Here is a 20,875-nt window from a genome sequence, read left to right on the forward strand (position 1 = left end):
GAGGAGAGTTTAAAAATATACTTAAAAATCCACCCACCTTTACGGCCTATCGGTTTGATTCTGTCTTCAGAACAGCTCTAAGAACGGTGGTAATGAAAATGAAAATGGTCTTTGCTAAACAAAAGCTTTCTCTAAGGAAACGACGCCATACGCGAGTTGGGCATATTGCGGAGGACGCTTGACAGGGAACGAATGAAAAGCGTTTTATTTGTTTGCTTTTCATTAATACCAAATGCTACCCATTCGCCATCGACGACAACGACAGTGTGGTATGAGTGCAGCTGAGCAGTACGCCTCGATTCGTTGGTTTACCCTACAAATTTTTGCCCGAGTTTTAGCACGTGATAGCACAGACCCAAAAACGCGCGGTAAAGGTGTCAGCGTAGTGACAGCTTTCTTTGGAAGTGATATGATGCTACACGGTGAGAAAAGACGAGAGAGGGTAAGGTTGTAAAACTACTTTCCTGTTTTAATTGTAGCCCTGAATGCGGCAGTGTGATCAGTACAATTGATCAAGGACAATTCGCAATATGAGCCAAGTGTCTAACTAGTCTGCAACGACAAATTGCACGTTCCATTGTTGTGCCACTCATGCTTTCACATGAACGATTCTTTACGATACGAAGACATACGGGAAACCGTATGTTTTCCTTTGAGCCTAGGAATCTTAGACTCGACATATGTCGTTCACCAAACTCTAGCAGAACATGCAGGTATTATTTTTTACTTATTTATTTGATAAGGCACGGTGCCATCAAATATTTCAAGAGTAGCATAAAAACAAACATCATATAACGCCACACTAAGGGGACTGAAACTACGGAAAAAATAATCAGACTAGTAAGAAAGACCATGATCAACGTTACATACTTGTTAGTTTCGCTGCTTTACTAATGTACTGCAACTAACCGATTAGTTGTTCTATTAATGCCGTACACTTGGATTATCTTAGCTCAGGCCAAAGTGATGGCCGGCCAACACCTTCTATTACAGTCTGAGAAAAATGCACCGTTCTCGATACGGATCAAGGCAGTCGAAGCTGGGTACTCCCAGGATATACTTGTCACCAAGGCATATAAGCCTAAGGAGCAAGGGTATTGTTCAAATCTGACGAAAACTTCTTAGCCGTATCTGAGAGGAAGAAGCACAGAAAGAGTTTCGACAGGAAGAGACGATGAAAAAGCTGCTGCAAAGACTAGCTCTATGATAGACGACAATCTCACTGTAGTGAAAAGAACTAAACTCGTCTGATTCTGGTGGGCTGGTCATGCGGTCATGACACTAGACGACGCAGCCCATCAAGTCATCTTAGATTGTTCAGAGCCGTATAATAATAAGCCAATATTGGCCGGGATAAGGAATCGAACCCGTTTTTCATACGACCGGGCGCGGTTTCGGAAGGAGTTTCTCCAGGTCTAGGTCAGCTAAGCGGTTAAAGCTACGTCTAAGTAACTAAGTAAGAAATCAACAGCTGATAAGACTAATCATCACCATAGATTCTCTACGAGGGACTTTAATTTAGCTTGGACACAATTTACGTTAAAAAGCAAATCCTATCTCTAGCCTCCAGTTTCCGCAAATATAGGCAATAAAAAAATAATGAAAAACTTACCGGCATGTCGGTTTGCTCTACGTATCGTACATGGAAAAAAGTGCCGCAAAGAAATGAGTCAGGCTTCGGCTGACCAGGGCTAAAATAAGGTGGTGCGTTATTGCGTGTTCGGGTGCAATTTTCACCAGAGGAAAGCTGGTGAATGTTTCATTATTACGAACCACGCTCGCTCACACTGGGCTGAGCTTTCGTTCACTTCAGGCTGGGTAGACTGCTTTGCACGCACCTTCACAATGGGCAAAAGTTGGGCTCTCCCATTCTCTACTTTTCCAAATAATAATAAAAATAAAAACACAAAGCTTCGTCAGGCCGAATCGCTAGCCTACAGACTTTCCCCCGCCCCGAAACGTCGCACTGCCGCGAGCGAAACCCGAAGGCTAAAAGAAAAGTGTATTTTTATGTTTTACTCCTACCAGAAGCGTTGTGTGTTTTATTGTTTACTTTGCCTACCATGTCCTTTTCACGGTTTTAACGTTTTCCGTCTTGTTATACTTTACAGATTAATCCGATCGCAGAACCCAACTGTGAGTAACTGATAGCAGTAAGTGCCGAAAGGAATATCGCAGTCCCGCCTGTTGCAACGGGGAAACAAAGTCAGTCGCCTTGAGACGCTGCGCCAAACCAACGAATGAGAAACAAATCTCATTAATCCTGCTTTGGGACACATCCCACGACCGCCGGGCGATTTGTCGTTACCGCGACTCCTGCCGCCAGCCTTAACTGTTTGGACCAACTTTCGTGCTGTTCTAGAAATCAAAAACGCAAACCGCCCACAAATACTTAATCCCTTGCAGAGTGATCAGCGAGAGGTAAAAATATTTATATCGGAGGGCAGGCGTGGGCGAGCGACGGGACGAGAGAATTTAGAAAGGGCATCTAAATACCGATCGCTAGCACACCAAGCCATCAGAGGCGGCACCATCCGCTATGGATGAGGAGCTAGAGCGGAAACTATGAGCAATCGTGTGAGGGCTCGGGAGCCCCCAGCGAGAACGCAGTCGTCAAGCACCGTGCCACGGACCATGCTGGGCACGGGTTTTAGTAGCAGCACCAGCCATAGTAGCCGTAGCAGCCGAGCACCAATTGCGTTGGCCACCAGCATCACTAGCAGCAACAAGGGCACCAGTATGAGGAGCGGCCACGTCCCACAGTCCGGTCGCGCGGAAGAGCAGCAACGGCCAGCGGCGCGATCGGTCGTTTTGCGCCATTTCGTTCTCAACCACCATTCTGTTTGCATTCCGATCGTTTTGCTGTTGATTATTTTCTGCGGCGATTTCGCGCGGCTGAGCGGGGTGGACGTGGGTGGCTCCGGCGGTGGGGTCTTGGCGGACGAGCTGACCACCGTGCCGCCTGAGGAAACCTGGACCACATCCAGCAACGAGAATGTGGGCACCGGAGAGGCAGCACCGTTTGGTAAGTACCGTCGAACGATACTGCTTGTGGCATCCCACATTAACTTCCTTCCCGTGCGCATCCTGTGGCCATTTCCCCCACTTCCGCTGGGAATGATTAATGACGGTCATCATCTTTCAGCGATGCTCAGTGTGTGTTTGCATCCGCTGATGGATGCTTTGTTAGATACAGGCAACATCGGAGCGTTTCCCGAGGGAGGTCTGGTTTGATTTATGATGTCTTTCTTACAAACTACTGGTGGCTCGAGGGCGAGTTATCTCGTGGGTAACCCTCTGCACATGGTAGGACCGGAAAAAAGACACATTGTATTTTCCTGGAGATCGGCTTTGGCGGAAGGAAAATATGATTTCAATTAAAGGGATCATTTTACAAGGAGGGCACTGACCAAATAAGTACGGTAGACACTTATTCCATAGATTGTTCATTTCTGAATCTGCATCAATTTCTTAATGCTTGAAGATACAACATTTGCGTGTTTTTTTTAAAACCACTGTTTGCGTGTTTTTTTATGATAGTTTTATAGAATCACAATCTTAAATTCTTTGCTTTACATCTAATAGAAGAAATTTGTCCCGAATAAAATAATATCATTACTTCACGCTTTATCGATGCTATTCAAACGACATTAATAAATTTAGATCACTCTTAATAGCGATCTTAATGTTCTGACAGATTTGAAAAGTTCTCATTTAAACGGATTGAATTGGAGCCCTATCTGATTTTCTACAGTTTTGCCCACATTTTCCACCGCATTTGCTGACAATGTCATAGTATTTTCTTCCAGCGCAGTTTCTCTTGAATGCAAAAACTCTCGCGATCTTCCGTTGCTGCCATCGTTTAGCACACCTTTCTCAGAAAATAGAGCATATTAAACAGCTTTTTTCCTGAGTTTACCATCCGGGGAAGGTTAACGCCAAATATCCGGCGTGTGGTTGGTTTTCCTTGCTCGACCACGGAGAAAATAAATCCGTTTAGCAGTTTTCCGTGCTGCGAATGAAGGGAAAATTCATTAGAAATATTAAATAATTGCCCTCGGCGGCCACACGCGGTGGTTCCGAAGTTGGTGGTGCAGCAACATGGTTGCCTCTTTTCGAGGGTTTCTATGGTGGGGCGTCCGCCCTATCGGAGTGCCGTCAAACACCAAATCGTGCTGGGGCCCTGCGGTCTCGCTGATTTGCTCAGGTGCAGTTGCTGGAAGGACATAAATTTTCATCATTCGTCCCCCTTACCGAACTGCCTACTCTTGCTATTCCTCTTATGCTGGAGCTTTTTGCTTTTTTCCATGATACTTTGTATCCAATTTTCGACACCTTCATACGCATGGATGGGCGATACCGAGACATAAGCTGAGGGCGGCTGGCAGGCTGTTGCCGGGGCTTCGCAGATTGGCAGCTGAGTTGTAATTTAAAATTTTCATTCGCATCCATAAGCCCAAACAGCCCAGTGAGTGAAGCAGCTGGTGGCGGAGGTGGTATTGATAGCACGGCTACCGGAAATTTACATCGCGAAAGCCGAACGTTCACTGGCGTTAATCGCTTGGAGTAAAAAACGGGAAACAACGAAACATGTTTTGTAACTTAATTATAGTATCGCTTCGTGCGGCTATTGAAGCACCATTAAGTATTCATATTAAAGTCGTTGTTTAAAGCTTTGGTGTTTACATGATTCTCTTAAATATTTTCCCAATAATGGTTCTTTAAGCATATTTTGATATAATATACTATGAGAAAGATTGTTGCATTACATTTATTTTAATTATTGGTCTGCATCATAAACTTAAGCATGTTCTATGATTTATGTTTCGTTAAATCAATGTCACCGTTGAATGTCAATTTCTTGTCAATACTCGTCCGAAGTATATGGACGCATTTTTCAGTTGTTTTGATTTGCAGTATCATGGGAAACAAAATTAATCGTAATCGCTGTAATTTTATCATCGCGCGGTGACCTCAGATTGTTAAAGATTCATCGTCGGAATAAAAAAGATATGTTGTAAGAGGATGGCAAAGGTAACATATGGGAAGCAGATTTTAGTATACTCGTCGGTTTTAATGCTAACCTGATTATCATCGATGCTGTCGCGTTTTAATGATTGCCTACATGTGAACGCACCATCCCCCCGGGGCTTTAACCTCTATCCTGGACTGCGATGATGCATTCACTAGCCCAACATTGTTGCCAACATGGACGCTCGCGAGTCTCAACAGTAACTATAAACTTAATTACTAGGTATTATCCTTGCAAATTGCAGCTACGCGAGGTTTTCCACTCACACGAGGAGTGGTGAGGTCCTTCGGGACTTAATCGTACACGCCTTTTTCTGTTGGCCGCTATTGGTCGAATATATTTCAATTTGCAAAAGCATCGGGTTTTCCCTCTTCCAACGGGTGCAATCTGTTGTGTTGTGGCAGACAGGGCTAAAATCGCTCAATCTCCACTGGGAGAAGTGGCACACTAAAGCTGCCAGTCTGCGGGAAACGTATGATTGTAAATGCGAGGCAGGCACGTATATGACATCGAAATTTTATCAGTTTCTTGTCGATTTGCCTTCGTTTTACTTCTATTTGCGTACGTTTTATCGGTTATAAATGTTATATGCATTCCAGCCCGAGGCAGTTAAAAACCGGAACAAACATTCCATATTCCATTTAAAGTGCTTACCATGGCATCCGGGCGGTTTGTGAGCCGAATTTTCTCCTTCTCCGAGGCGAAGGATACGCTTAACACTTTGCCAGATTGAATTCGGTTCTCGTCGCAGGGATCTCTTGAGCAAGATATCCTTTTCGTTGAAACCCCTAAAAAAAACACCTTAAGCTATGTGACGCGTTACCCACGCAAGGTTTTGTTAAGTTTTTGCAAAGCCAACTACCTTGGGTTGGGAAGAGCACACACACTCGACTCGATGTTGGCAACCAAGGAACCGGCATGTGGTAAGCACGTGTGAGTGTTACTGTGGAAGATTATGTTGCCATTTTTAGCACCTTTGGTAAGGTACTACCCTTTAGAAAAAGGCAAAGGGGATGGCAAAATATCAAGCTTAGACCGGAAAAAAGATAGTATGCTTTCGCAGAGAACGTTAGGGTGCTACCCAATACTACCTGCCCAAGGGCCGACGGGAAAACGGAAAGCGCTTGGGGTGATTTGGGGATTCCGTCCGGGGCTACCTTCAAATACCTGACTGCGATTTTCACGTAAAGAAGAGTATGGTCCCTATGAAAATTATATGAGATTTCAGTTCAGCGGCGTACATTTTTCTTATTCTTATATCCCAGGCAACACCTTCCTCAGAGATAAAGGGCGTGCTGTTCTTACGCCCTTTGAGGTGTAAAATATTTAAAACTAAGTGCTTTCATTTAGTTGCCCGTTTCGATTGGCTCAAGACGTGCCTCTTCGGTCGATTGCTTTCATTACCTAGGGGTTTTGTAAATTGCTGTTCGCGGGTGAATGTTCTCGTAATGGCACAATACTATCCTTAATGCTTATTTATTCTGGGATATGTTCAAACACCTTTCATGGTTCAAAACCCAGTAACTTTTAATTGCAACCTTTCGCAAATTGTTGTAACGCTCTCACGTTTTAATGCTCATTTATTTACCTCATAGTTTTTTATTATTTGGAGTGACTAGTTAAGAAAGGATTTACGTCAAATTGCTTTTCTTTATTAAACTACACGTTACCTATCATCTTACTATGGTATTTTGACTTCTTTCTGCCCTCTACAAAGTACAAGACCAAGATTTGATGCTATGGTCCACTGCAGATACGTGAGAGTTTGTCAGTTTATTACTCTTTAGAGTGATGGTGGTTTTGTTTCAACTTGGATTTATCCTATGATATGAATATTTTAATGTGATCTAATCGGAGTTATAAAATGACATCAGTTTGCTATCCTTCATCGTTAATGTTTTATAAGATTATAACTCCCTCTGTCCCAGGATGGAGAGCTTGCTTGACACGAGCTTCGATAGTAGTTAATTTCCTACCGAACGTGATTTGCCCATCTGATAGAAAATGTAGTACCAATGCATTTTTGTGGGAGTAGAATATACAAAAGAGGTTATACCTGGATTGTGTACAAGGATAAATAGATAATTGTTGTTGCTTAACTATGCAATATTATTAATATATAATATTAACATAATATAAAGAAAGAATTGCATTTGATTTTACAGTCATACATACATTTTGTGTTTAAATAGCATATTTCATGCCGTATATGAATCCGGATTATTCATGCGTTGTTTGCAAAGAACGAAACCTAGGGCACATAAGCAAAAAGACGGTAACTGCAGTAGTGTGTATGTTTGGTATTGCTGCAACAAGCATTAGACACATAACAGCTGCACGACTCTCACGAAAACCAGTCCCAACTAGTTTTAGTACCTGCTTGAGAACGTTCCGTGTTCGATACTAGTGATGCTTCATTGGACGAAACCGCACCACAACCAAGGCAGGGCACCATATTTTACCTCCCAAGCAAATCATGTACGTAAAGTACTTTCAAATGGGTAATTTCTCATCCTGCACACTTGCTTCTTCAATTCTAAACGCCTCCTTCGTTCTCTCTGCAGCCGTTCTACGAAGACTTTCAAATTACCAACAGATCTTGGGTGTACTCACACGGTACTTCTAGAGCACTGTAGTTTATTAAGGTGTTAAATGTTGCAACATTTACTTTTAGAGCGACGTGAAACAGAAATAACAAGCTTTTATTAACTGGTGGCAGACCACCATTTCCAGATTTAAATACAGTTGAAGGCAAATTCGATAATGGTAAACAAATAATTTGATTTATTTAAATAGTTTTATATATCAATGGAAAACACACTACTTACGTTCTTCACAAATTCTTCCGCTTTCAAAAGCAAAACAGCGTTTCTAGTGCGAAACAGAAAACGAATATTTAGCATTATGCAATGCAACGAGAATGATTAAAACGATGGAGGCGCCTTGCATCTCACGGTTCGAATTCAAATGAGTCATCCTTATTTATTTTTTGCCCCAACTTTTATGACAATGGGAATGGAAGATTGGGAAAAGTTTTCTCATTAAACAACGTGTTGAAGCTGCCAAATGAAACATTAAATTCTAATTGCTAAAGTAGTATTGATACTGTGCAAATCCAAATTTTGCATGTATGCGTATCTTTGTTTATAACCTGCTTTGTACACTCGTGTTGGATAAATTTAGACGCAGGAACGACTTTTTGGATAACTTTATATTTTTTGTCAAATGGGGATCATAGCAACAATAAAGTTAAATATCGTTATTAGCAAGTTTCTTGCTTGAGTGATATTTTTTAGAATGGTTTTAAATATACTTTTTTTAAATCTTCTACAATATTAATTTTCGAGAGCGTTTAACACACTACTGTTTTCCAATTTTTGTAAAAATAGATTGACTTTCCCCCGGGGGGAAAGGGGGTCCGCGACGGGGAAGCGGTAGCGCCGGTTAGAAAATCGGCCCATGAGCGCCGGGGCTCACCACCTCGACGGCGTGGGTTCGAATCCCGACCGAGACCGGACCCTCCCCTGTACGAGAGGACTGACTATCCACGTACAACAGGGAATCAAGTCTCGTAAGCCCTTAACGGGCAGGCATGACCAACAAGGTCGTTACGCCAAAAAGAAGAAGAAGAAGAAGATTGACTTTAGAGAGAATGTTACCTGAATCACAATGGTTAGGACAATTCAATAAATTCATTTTGTTATAATCTTTTGAGATTTCCGATTGCATCATAAAGCTTTCCCTATTCCACACTAAGCCCAAAGATTTCTTACGCTGCTAGAACACGGGTGCAATCTTTCAATGCAATGAAATAAAATTTGACACTTCTCCCAAAAATGGCAGTCATTGCAATATTTCGATGCAACCCGGTTGGATCATTGCAATGTTGCAATAAAATACCCATAGAAATATTGGAATGACCGTCACATGCGGCTGTATCATATATTATGTCATTGAATTGAAGGATTGCATCCGTCTTCTAGCAGCGTCAGATATGAGATTTTTAGCAACCGTGACGCATATAATGACTGTTTGTAGATTGTATAAAGATTCTACAATATCCATAGAAATACAAAATATACATTCCTTGTTCGTATACAAAACTTCTCGGAATAAGTTGTGATCCGTTCAATTTGTAACGCTTAAATTTTATCTCCCTTTATTAATTAATGATTTCTAAACTAAACTTGCACCCTTTTCATTGCAGATGCGACATCCCGTGGTCAGAAAAAGTTTGGTGATAAATGCGAGAGCACCACTGAGTGTGGCTTCGCCGGATCGTTCTGCGATCCGAAGCAGCATACATGTCAGTGTACTGTCGATTTACCAGCAACGAATCACATTGACAAATGTGGCAAAAGTAAGTAGTGTTCGTTTGAAACTATTTTAGAATTATTGATCGCTTTCGATTGGAATGAGGGTCCGCGACAGCCGAGCGGTAGCGCCGGTTAGAAAATCGGCCCATGAGCGCCGGGGCTCACCACCTCGACGGCATGGGTTCGAATCCCAACCGAGACCGGACCCTCCCCTGTACGAGAGGACTGACTATCCACGTACACATAGGGTAAAAAGTCATCTAAGCCCTTAACGGGCAGGCATGACCAAGAGGTCGTTACGCCAAGAAGAAGAAGAAGAAGAAGAAGAATCGCTTTCGAGAACCTCCGTGGCCTGAAAGTGATTACGGGGGTTTACTTAAATGTATAGTCTGCAGAATAGTATGTAAATTCTGAGGGATGGAGGTATTTACGATAGTAATAGTAACCAATTTAATATCATAAATCTTGCATGGGATTCATTGAAATACTTGATTCCATTGCTAAACCATTATTGATCATCAATCATTAACCGTTTTATTGCGCTCATTAGCATTACTTCTGACAGTATGAGACAACCGCAGCAATTATCCATTATACAGAGAGGTTTCCATCCTGAAATAAATTCAAGTTGAAAGATTTAATTTCAATATTTTCTTCTGTACGCGCTGTTTGATTTAACTATGGAACAACTGTTTCTATTACTTTTAGTATAAGAACAAATGTTTCTGTTACAGTCGCTGGGTTTTCCGAAAAACCTAAAAAATAAATTTTACATTACTTATTTATCATCTCTCCATATATGCTATTGATTCATCAACTCCCATCGTGAATGATAAATAAAATAAGAAACTAGGCTACAGCTTGCTTCGAAACGATATTCCATATCATGTTTCGATATTCGAAACATCATTGAATACCATTATACATTCCGATCATCCCCAGCTGCTCAGCTGTTCGTTTACTCAATCACATCCATTTTAGGAGGTTCTGGCTCTGATCTCTGTACGGATTCAATGCAACTCAAGTTTCTACCACGGGGCTTTTGGTTACGTAATAGCTATGGGGCTTTTGCGCCATCGGTTTGTACAACATCGATTACAATCTACAAACCACCGACACATTTTACTTGTGAGTTGTCGAAGCACGTATCGCGAACAGCGGCGTTTCACATGGCCGATCCAATTTCATGCAAAATCGAGTACATTCCCGGTTGTAATGCGCGGGAACCGACGATAACATCATTAAAGTGATAAATAGAACGAAATCTGTGCCATCAGCGATGCAAAACCTACCACATTGCTTCCCCTTGGCGGAGGCAAGGATTAACAATGTTGGTTGTGAATGTTTTCAGATACAGAATGTATTTCATAACAACAACAATTTATTCTAGCGGATTTCCCACGCGGAAACAGCAATGAAATCTGTGTTACATCCTTTTCGCGAATCAGTTGCATAAGGCTTGTTTTCCATCGGGAGACGTTATTCGCTTTCTGAGCATGCCAATGCATGTCAAGTATGGAAACAGACATTGTGCAGGGGGAATAACAATAAAACCTAACGAAGGTTCGATTTATTTGCATTCACATTTAAATTCATTTTTTTGAAATTTATAAAAAAACCCGTTTGAATTATATATCTGGTCTGGATTTAATCCTTATTCAATCGTTTTAAATAATGTTAGTGGTGTTATTATATTTTAACAACCTGTCAAGGTTATCACTTGATATTTTTGCACAATTTTTATCTTTTTGCACTTCTTTTATTGTTACTAAGTTGTTTTATTCCCCATTTTCTGCACAGTTTATGTTTTAATTTAAGTAATAAAAATAAGAAAGATACTTTTTACTCAGCAAATTAGTACGCTTGACTCATTTGGTATATTTTCCTCAACCAGTTCCCTTCCGTTTCTCATTGGCCGAGGATTAATACACCCCTTTCCCATGTCTTCGTCGTTCACGCAGCAGCAGCATCGGGTATCCCGGGTGCAAAAATGAATATTTTACCAACGTATGCTCAACATGACCACCACGTATTCGGTGGACATGTCCGGTGTTGGATACATTTTAAAATACTCACCATTTGCATTAGCTGCAGGAAGTGGCGGTAAAAAGCAAAAATTATTGTCCGCTGGAGCCGGAATTGACCAATCTACAGACCAATTCGTTACTAATGGTTAGTACGTGGCTGGAAGGTTGGTTTTGCTGTGGGAAATTTTCGAGTGCCTGTTTAAAACTTTATTTCTCCTCATTGCACGCTGTTGTTTCCCGCATGTACTAAAGTTATGAAATAGATAATTCCAAAAAAGGGGAAGATTTATAAAAATTTGTTTTACAAACAGTTTTGAGATAATAAGGAAGAAATTGAGCAAGCAATATGAGATAAAAACCACATAAACATGTACCTCATACCAAATATTTAAACAGTTAAACCCAGCGTCACGTCCAAAGAATATTTAATCAAAAGGGAAATCCCTGTAAGCTCAGTTTACATGCTTTATGTATGCGAGGCAGCACCTTCCGAGTCGATCCCCATCGTGTGGCGTCCGGAACGGTAGCAAATGATATTGACACGGGACAAGATTATCAGAAGTTAATTAACTTGCCTCGTTTCCTTGACCAGCTGACGTCGGGATTGATGCAGACAAACTATACTGCGGGCACTGCTGGGCACGGCATTGCCCGACACGGGGTGGATACCGTTTCAAAGTTCATTCTAATCGGTTGCCGCGAGCCAATGTGGTTGGATGGATGGGTTTGGTAGGTAGCTCGCATACGGTTTAAGTTTCGTGATGTCGATATCGTGACATCGATCCCCACCACTACGTAATGGGGATTTGTCTCGTCCACAAGGTTAAGGGAAAGCACGCGTAGGGCATAAAAAACGAATTCGCAGAATTCTCTCCCTGAAGCGGCATAGGGAGTGGTTGAGTTTCCCTATAGAAACTTCAATTGATTTAAGCGTTGAATAGGCGAGATTTAATGCAGGGTTGCTGAAAATGCCCAGAAGGAATCTAGATTATATATGAAACAATAGAATCTATTGCCAATCGATTAATTTGATGTGGATATACTATTAACAAAGAGCCTTATTTCACTAGCAAGCGCTGCATTGCTATAATACAGTACTAATCTTATTATTACTTACATGATTATTTAACTAAAAAGTATTTCAATGTGTTCTCGATGGAGTTAATGCAAGGTAATGTTTTATGTTTTATGATAATTGTTAGGGGACGGTTTTTGAGGTTAAATAATACGCAAACACCCCGGAATAGTGTAAGAATAAAAATATAATGCGATACATTTCTCACCATCCTATCTTCTTAAACTGTTAAGCCTTTAGCGTAGACAAAGTGTTTCACCCGTAGAGATGGAATCAAGTGCCGTACAATGAATCTGAAAATAAACGGTCAACAACAACGATGCCACAGGACTCGCTCCAGTTTACCACTGTCGCATAGTTGCTCAGCCCGGAGAACGGGGACACCCCTTACAGCAGGAGGGAAAGCAAACAACCGTGTCAACAAGCTCGCACCGTCGGGGTTGCTTTTACCGAGAGAAAACCTCCTACGGTGGGAAAATGTACGGTTGATGGGAATGCTTTGGCGGGAGTCCGAGTGATTTTCCGTCGGCTCGTAGAATAAATGCCAGCAAGGCAGCAGCTAGCATTACCCCATCGTGGCGTTAATGGTGTCCCAATGATGGGTCCCCAGTAGGGAAGGACGAGCAGGGTGGGCGATGCCGTACTGTTAAAATACCAAATTTACACCATAGAGCGAATCTGCCTGGTCATGAAATTTTACCCAACAGCCCCAGGGGGTGGAAACCGGGGACAAGAAAAGAAATAAATTGTGAATTTTAATCGGAAGGAAATGTTTGACACCGAACCAGTCGAAAACGAATGCGGTCTATTATCGTGTAGTTTTAATCTTTTGTTAATAGAAAACAAAGGGTTTCTGTTGAGCATTCAAATTTTGTTTGGTGACCTTCACTCTTTCACTTAACTGCCTTTCGTTGCCTGTATCCACTTTCAGAACGCCAAGTGAACGAAACATGCTTCTTCAGTGAACAATGTGAAGCAATGACTGAACAAACGGAATGTCGCGATGGACGTTGCATCTGTCTCTTCGAGAGGAATCCCTTCTGCAAGGCAGATGGAAGTTGCGAGTGCCGTGGTGAGTAAACGTATGTGCGTTAAACGTATTAACTATTTTTAATGTATTATTTTTTTATTCCACGCGTTTACAGCCCCAATTAACAAACCGATCGAACAGGAAAAGTACATTGACCCGGCAATGATAGGTGTGCTTGTGGCGATGGCAGTCATGTTCATCATCATATGTGTGGTCCTTCGACTATTTAGCAAGTAAGTGGATCTTGCGTAATGATTTTGTAATTTGTAATTTAATTTTGTAATTTTTATTAAAATTCAATGGACCATATTTGGCCCCCTTGAAGCATTTAACAGTACAATACATAGCTTAATTCTTGTTATATCTAGCGGGTGACCAGTTGCCCCCCATGAATAGAATACAAAAACGCGGATCGCGACATGTCAGGTTCAAAACGATCACAGACCGCATTAAATTCGCGGCACATAACAAGAAACGGATCTGAGGATTCAAAACGGGTATGGCGAACCTCAACGTCAAGTAGCGTTCTAGCACGGAGTGTTCTCGCAGGGACGTATAAGCAGAGGCCCGAAAGACGTTCCGGCGCGTCAATTTATTAATTTTTAATTTATTAATCTTAAAGTAATAGCACTTAGAGGATTATAATCATTGCCCGTGGACAGTTATTGTACTGTGGCAGCCATTTTCTTCGAAAAGCTTTCGAAAGTAGCCGTCCGGAATGAGGCGAAGCCTCTCGGGGGTATCGAATTCTACCACTTGACCGGCATCCATTACGAGGACTCGATCGTAGTCCAGGATCGTTTGCAAACGGTGGGCGATCGTCAGGATGGTGCAATTACGACAATGCTCCCTGATCGTGAGCTGAAGAAGTTCGTCCGTTCTGAAAATATGAGTGGTCGAGTTGCCTATTAGCATCACATAACAAAACTCGCACACTGCATCGGTCACACTTACCTGGGATCGACACTGGCCGTGGCTTCGTCCATTATCAGAATATTGCTGTCCTTTAAGATGGCTCTCGCTAGGCACAGTAGTTGCCGCTGCCCGGCGCTGAAGTTAGTCCCGCCCTCGGCCATTTTTGTATTGAGACCACCAGCCAGGGCGCTCACGGTAGTTAGCAATTCAACCTGTTTCATCCGTGTCATATCGGTCAATTTAGTTCAGTGGTGTCGAAACAAAAGGGTCCACGCAAACAAAAGTACATCGAGAAATGAGATAAGGTACTATATTCATAAAACGCCCAAAAGGATTCAACGTTTGACCCACGAGAGGGTGTAAAAAAGACGGTTAAACACCTGAATCGGAGAAGAAAAGTGTGCGATTAAATATTCAACCCTTGACTTACCTGTTCGAGCGCTTTCCACAGCCGCTCATCCGGCAGCCGCTCGTACGGATCCAAATTGCTTCGCAAACTGCCCGAAAATATGACCGGATCCTGGGGAATTATCGAGATGCGGCTACGGCACTGACGCAGCGGCACCGAGCCGATATTGATTCTGTCAATCTCGATGATACCGCTCCGGTCGTCCGGTCGGTCTCCGTTCTCCGCCGTCGTTGGTGTGAGACGAAAGAGTGCCTGAATTATTGATGACTTGCCAGCGCCGGTTCGTCCCACGATGCCAACACGTTCCTACGCACGAACCCCGTTGAGCGTTTGACGATGTGCGGACACGAGCATCCAAGAAAGAAAGCAATATGAACAAGTGGTGGTGGTGGTTGTGGTGAGCTGGGATTTCTTTTATTTCCTTCATCTGCCACCGACCAACCACCTTCGAGGGGCTTCTCGGGCCACCCAAAGGCGACACGGAGCTTGGTGAAATGAGAATTGATGAGGATTTTATTTCAAACCATTCCAACCTGGACCAGCTATTTCCAGAAGTCCTCGAGCGGACTCAACGACCACTTCGGGCCGAGGGCACAAAATGGATCATCGAATTGGTATAACTTTCGTGCGGAAGAACCCTACCTTTGTGCAGGGTTCGTCAGTTATGGCTATAATTTAATCAAGCAAAGATAAACTGTGCCAATTGGCTTCGCCCAGCTTCACTCGCCGAATTTCGGAGGGTTTGGTGAATATGTGTTTTTTCAATTATAAATCAGCTGCGATGTGGCCGTACAGCGTGCCGGCGGTGAAACCACTCCCACGAATGGGTTTCTGTTTTAAACTATTCAGGCTAGTGTTGTGTTTTATGTCACCGCCGGAACGACGGACGTGCGAGAACGTTAGCAAACCGGTCCGGTGCGCATAAAGTAGTAAAACTATTTGCGGCCTTTGTCACTTGGTGCGGCACGACTCCGTTTTTGTTCAGCACCCAAACCCAAATTCGGACCCCAGAGTATGGCTGTCGGAAAATCGATTGCTTAGCCAGTGGTGACTTACCTTCGGTTTTATATCGAAACTCAAGCGCTTCAGTACCGGGGCCGCGGTTGGTGAATACCGGAGGTACACTTCACGGAAAGTTATACTGGGATTTTCAGGCCATGCATCACCGGGAGCGAGAGCCTTAGTAGAACCGGGCGCAAAGTTGGGCTCCGGTTCGAGCCGAGCGTACTCTAGCAAGCGCTCGACAGATGTCATCTGATTTTCCAGCTCGGCCGTCTGCCGAATGCCCCAGTTGCACATTCCGACCAGGTTGAGTACTTGCGTGATGGCCAGACCAACGTTTCCACTAACGATATCTAGAATGCGGAAGGACACAGAACCATAAGTGAGGCTGCTGCATTAACGCTTCGAACTGGAGTGTATCTGCTTTTAGCCACCCCATGGGACAGCTCCCGTCCGTCCCCTACCTACCGTTACCAATAACCAAAAAGCTCAGAACGACCGAGGCTATGTACAGCAGACAGATGACATCCAGCCAGAAAGCGAAACCACGCGTCGTTGCGCCAAACAGAAACGCCGCCGATGTATTGCCATCCTGAAGTCGATGAAACGCATCCTCCAGGTTGCACTCGGCACCGAAGGCGCGTATCGTAGCTAAACCTTCGACCGTTGCGTTTGTATGTGTAATAACCGGGCTGCGAGCTGCATAGTAATCGGAATGCGAATTTACACAAGGTACGATTAGCGTTTAACTCATGTACCCCCTTACCATGTCGGCGGCTACTTACTGATGGCTTCGACTCGCTTCACATTCCGTGCCGTCCGCAGAAAGACAAACCGTAACAGGTAGAACACGCAACCCATGATAGCGGTTGGCACCAGCAACCAGTAATTTGCTAGCGCAACAATTACAATGATACCGAACAACTCTAGGAAGAACTAGAGAGATTAGAGAAATCAGTAGCCAAAACAATAAGATTAAGCTGGATGTTTCCACAAGTCAATTCTTACATAGAGACTATCGATCATAACGATCGGTAGACTAGAATCGATCAGTCCTATATCCTTCGAAAAGCGATTCATAACCCTACCGGATGCGTTTACGTTGAAGAAGTACATGGCAGTTTCGGTGACGCCCTTGTAGAGCACCGAATGTATGTGAAGTGATGCTTTCAGACACATTTCGAAGAAAGCGAAGGAATTGACCGTCATAAAAACGGTGAGAATTATGGCACCAGCATAAACCAGCACGTGGTCATCTGTTGTCCATCGAGCGTCTTTAGTGTTGGCGTACGTTTCCTCCCAGTCTACCCTGGAAGTGATTAGGCGGAAATGAAGTACAAACGGACTCTCTTTGTTCTGCATTCAGCTACGTACCATATAAAAACGAAATAATCCGTTCCCGTCGTCGCCACTTGTGAGGCTGTCATCAACAGTGCGACGAATAAAACAAACGGTACACTTCTCACATATCTTAGGAAGTCTAAATAAACCTTGAATTTGATGGTGCCATCCTCCTGGCCTTCCTTCGAATCATTCTCTTCTGGCGGTTTTTTGAGTTGTTCTTCTTCCGCAGATAATTTGCCTCTTGAAGACTCTTCCGATTGAACATAATGTTGAAAAAATGTACCTTCAAAGTGATGGATCAGCTCCGCATAACTGCCCTGTGCCGCGATCTCGCCATCTTCCATCATCACGATGTGTTCCACGTTGCTGAGAAACTTTAGTTGGTGTGTCACCAGTATACACAGTTTACCAGCTAGGAAAGATCTTATGCCTTCCTCGAAAATTACTTTCGCGACGTGCGCATCGACGGCGGACAGTGGATCGTCCAGGAGATAAATGTCGGCCCGGCGATACAGTGACCGCGCAAGGCTGATTCTTGCCTTCTGTCCACCACTCAGACTGATACCACGTTCGCCTACGATGGTTTCATCGCCACCGGGCCACATCCGTATGTCTTGTTCGAGGGCGCAAACTTTCAACACTTGCCGGTAACGCTTTTCCTCGTAAGGCTCGATGAACAGCACGTTCTGTCGGATAGTGCCCTCAAACAGCCAGGGTTTCTGTGAACAGTAGCTGACGGTACCGTCGACAACTATTTTGCCCTGACTAGCCCGTTGCTCACCGATGATAAGGTTGAGCAGTGAAGTTTTGCCTGACCCAATAGATCCTACGATCCCTAGGGTACGGCGAGTGCTAACGTTCGCCGAAAATGAAATATCTTTTAGCGAAAAATTAGAATCTGCGAAACAGCTGTGAACATTAATGAATTCCACTGCTGGGGTAAATGCAAGTTCGTTAGCGGTGTTGTCCTGTGGGATCTTTTCTTCAGCACGTTTTCTTCGTACTTCAGAGATTTCACTCTGCAACAAAAAATCCTGTATTCGTTTGAGAGAAATCCAACCCTCGGCCGCTGATGTCACTGCGAGGGGCCAAAATTCCACCATCGAATGGTGGATCACACTGAAGAACGATATCAGCATATACACTCGCCGAGCCGTTAGTGCATTGTCGAAGTATACGTAAGAGACGAGAGTGAGAAATATGGACACCTTAGGCACGATGCGCAACGCGAACAGGGCCGATTTGATGAACGCACTGCCACGTAACGCTTGGATTTCTTTACGGCGCAATCGGTGCACGATCTGCTCGAACGGACGCTCCCAAACGTACATCTTGATGACCTGGATGCCACGAAGGATTTCATTGGTGAACCGCACCCGCTCGTCTGTGGCCAGGGCGGTTGCCAAGCGGAATCGGGCCGATCTTTTCCCCAGCCAAGCTTGGATCGGTATGAACAGGAGCAAAAAGCCTATCCCTATCAAACCAGCCCATCCTATTTCAAGGTAAACCAGCACGGCCACTATCACCAGCTCTACCGGACCCTTCCAGAGGTCGTGGAAGAATATCACCGCGTAATCAAATCGACTCACATCGTTTGCCATCAGATTGATGACCGTTCCCGATAGACCTTCGGTCGTGTTTGCTAAGCGAAGAACCTGGTGTAGAAGAAGGGTTTTAAATTAATTTTAACCGCGAAAAGGCCATGCTAGGATTTGCTTACCTTACGGTAAATGAGAGCACAACAACCGATGCGTATTTTCATTCCTACTTGGAGCAGAAACAGTTGATACGAATGGAATATCGCCAAAGGAGCAAATACTGTTGCAACGATGCCGATAGCAAATCCATAAGCTTCTCCGAGTGAAATTGCTGTCGGCCCAGAAGTTTCTCCGGATCTTTGTTGGTCAAAGTACAGGATCAGTTGACCGAGAAGAAAGGGTTGTCCTATCCTAAAAAAACGCTTTGTGTGCACTTATTTATTTAATTTTAAAATTTTAAACATGGAATTTAAATTTCTTGGAAAAATGTCTAATTTAAGAAATAGTTCAGCATTTACGAAGGAGATTTGAAATCACGTGCACTAACTTTTAATTATTTTTTTCCTGAAAAAAGGAGAACACCCACTTTTACGAATCGTAAAAGATACAACTTTAATATAACGTTCCAATGAATACACCAAGTTTTTAAATAAACTCTCAAAGAAAATGCTTTAATGATGATAAAATACTTGCTTCAAATATTCTCTCAATATGTACTGAGCATTAAAGATTAAACAAAACAAGAATTAAATCTGTTCACATTTTTTTGGTTAAACTATACAATTTAAAATACCGGCATGCTATAAAATTTAACCATCAAAAAATCATCAACCGACTTAGTTTTTACACTGAATTTGTGCTATCATTATACTTCAAAAACTTTATGTACGTTAAGAGAGACGAATATGTTTTGCATGAAAATAATGGTTCAATATCTCCAGAACTGGAAAAAAGTGCAAATAATTCCCCGCAATAATGATATACGAGAAAAAAATATTGCGTTCTACATGTAAACATGTTTACGACTATATTTACATCGTTTATAACTTTCGTCTATTGGTACGTTCGGGAAAACAAACTGTTTGGTCTGTTTTGCAAAATAGTTTTCATCCTCACTATTGATTGAAGTAAGGATATGAGATTTTTCCAAAGTATTCGACGCAGTCAAATTCGGCAGAAACAGGAGAAGCGAGAAAGGGCAGACGTAAGAACAAACCCGGAATTGATGACCAATATTTTTCCCTTAAATCAAATCATTTTGCCGTCATGATTTTCACTATCTATCGCAGCCGCCACCTGCTCGCTAAATATCTCGTTAGCAAACCAAAGCAGGTTGCCCATATTTATTGGACTGTGGAAGACTTCGTCCCGTCCTTTGTTCGCATTGGCGATGCCATAGCGGAAGGGGTGCGTTATGCGGAGGATAGAAAAACTACACATCTTGTCCCAGAGAAACACGCACACAATATTGCTCACCTGCAGGCCGTTTCGATAGAGCTGTATAAGAAACCGAATGTCAGCACTCCTGTTCCATAAATGCGTAGTACCGTCCTTAGGAGTCTCCACGGCGCCGGTAGTTTGTTTTGCTGTGGTTCGGTGCCGCCGGCCCCGCCGGAACCTTGCTTTCCTGGACCATCGATCGGTTGGTTTCGTGTGGCCGACGCCTCCCGTTGCCAGTGGCGGCCAAAAGTTGCACCGATCTGTGCACTACGGTGGCCGGGGAGGGTGTCATAAATGTCACCCGGTACTATTTGCCTTCGCAGGCCAGTTCGCAGCACGTCCAGGAGCCACCTTTCGGTTAAGTCAGGCGTGGGTAACAATCACGGGCCCCGATATAAAAGCACATTCCGAGACGGATCGGAAAAAGAAACAAAATGTGAAAGTTTGGGGCACCATTTGTTTTAGCTTAGGGGCTTTGTTCTTTTTAACTTTGCACGAAGAAAAACCCATTGAACACAAATTTACCAGAAAAAATATCGTGAAACTGAATTGGCACAGGAATATGGATGTTGCCGAGCACTTGGTGTCGTTCGGTCCGGTTCGTTGGATGTTTTAGAGCCTTCCATTGTTGCAAACAACGAACACCGTCGGGCAAGCAACCGATAGCCGCGCTGTCTTTTGTACGTCTGCCATCACCGGCAGACCCGGTTGCGACCTATCGTCGCCGGTGGCTACACAATACGTTCC

At 43.4% G+C, this 20,875-nt stretch overlaps 1 protein-coding gene across 1 annotated transcript; it reads right to left on the reverse strand.

Moving 5' to 3' along the window:
* Positions 1–14,125: 14,125 nt before the first annotated feature.
* LOC131285065 (probable multidrug resistance-associated protein lethal(2)03659) lies at positions 14,126–20,754 on the reverse strand. Its single transcript, XM_058313924.1, has 11 exons — positions 20,654–20,754; positions 20,165–20,479; positions 18,871–19,099; positions 17,181–18,805; positions 16,815–17,115; positions 16,592–16,742; positions 16,275–16,505; positions 15,861–16,159; positions 14,826–15,110; positions 14,435–14,607; positions 14,126–14,360 (listed from the first exon to the last, which is right to left on the reverse strand). The coding sequence occupies exons 1-11, from the start codon at positions 20,752–20,754 to the stop codon at positions 14,126–14,128; spliced, it is 3,945 nt and encodes a 1,314-aa protein (XP_058169907.1).
* Positions 20,755–20,875: the final 121 nt, after the last annotated feature.

This window comes from Anopheles ziemanni, chromosome 3, assembly GCF_943734765.1.
Source record: "Anopheles ziemanni chromosome 3, idAnoZiCoDA_A2_x.2, whole genome shotgun sequence".
Taxonomy (NCBI): domain Eukaryota; kingdom Metazoa; phylum Arthropoda; class Insecta; order Diptera; family Culicidae; genus Anopheles; species Anopheles ziemanni.

Bases quoted from the DNA above. Each gene is read 5' to 3' on its own strand.
- LOC131285065 (XM_058313924.1), bottom strand. From the start codon at position 20,754: ATGGAAGGCTCTAAAACATCCAACGAACCGGACCGAACGACACCAAGT. The intron at 18,806-18,870 runs GTAAGCAAATCC...CTTCTACACCAG, and splicing joins GTGCTCTCATTTACCGTAAG to GTTCTTCGCTTAGCAAACAC. The intron at 16,743-16,814 runs GTAAGAATTGAC...TAATCTCTCTAG, and splicing joins TTATGATCGATAGTCTCTAT to TTCTTCCTAGAGTTGTTCGG.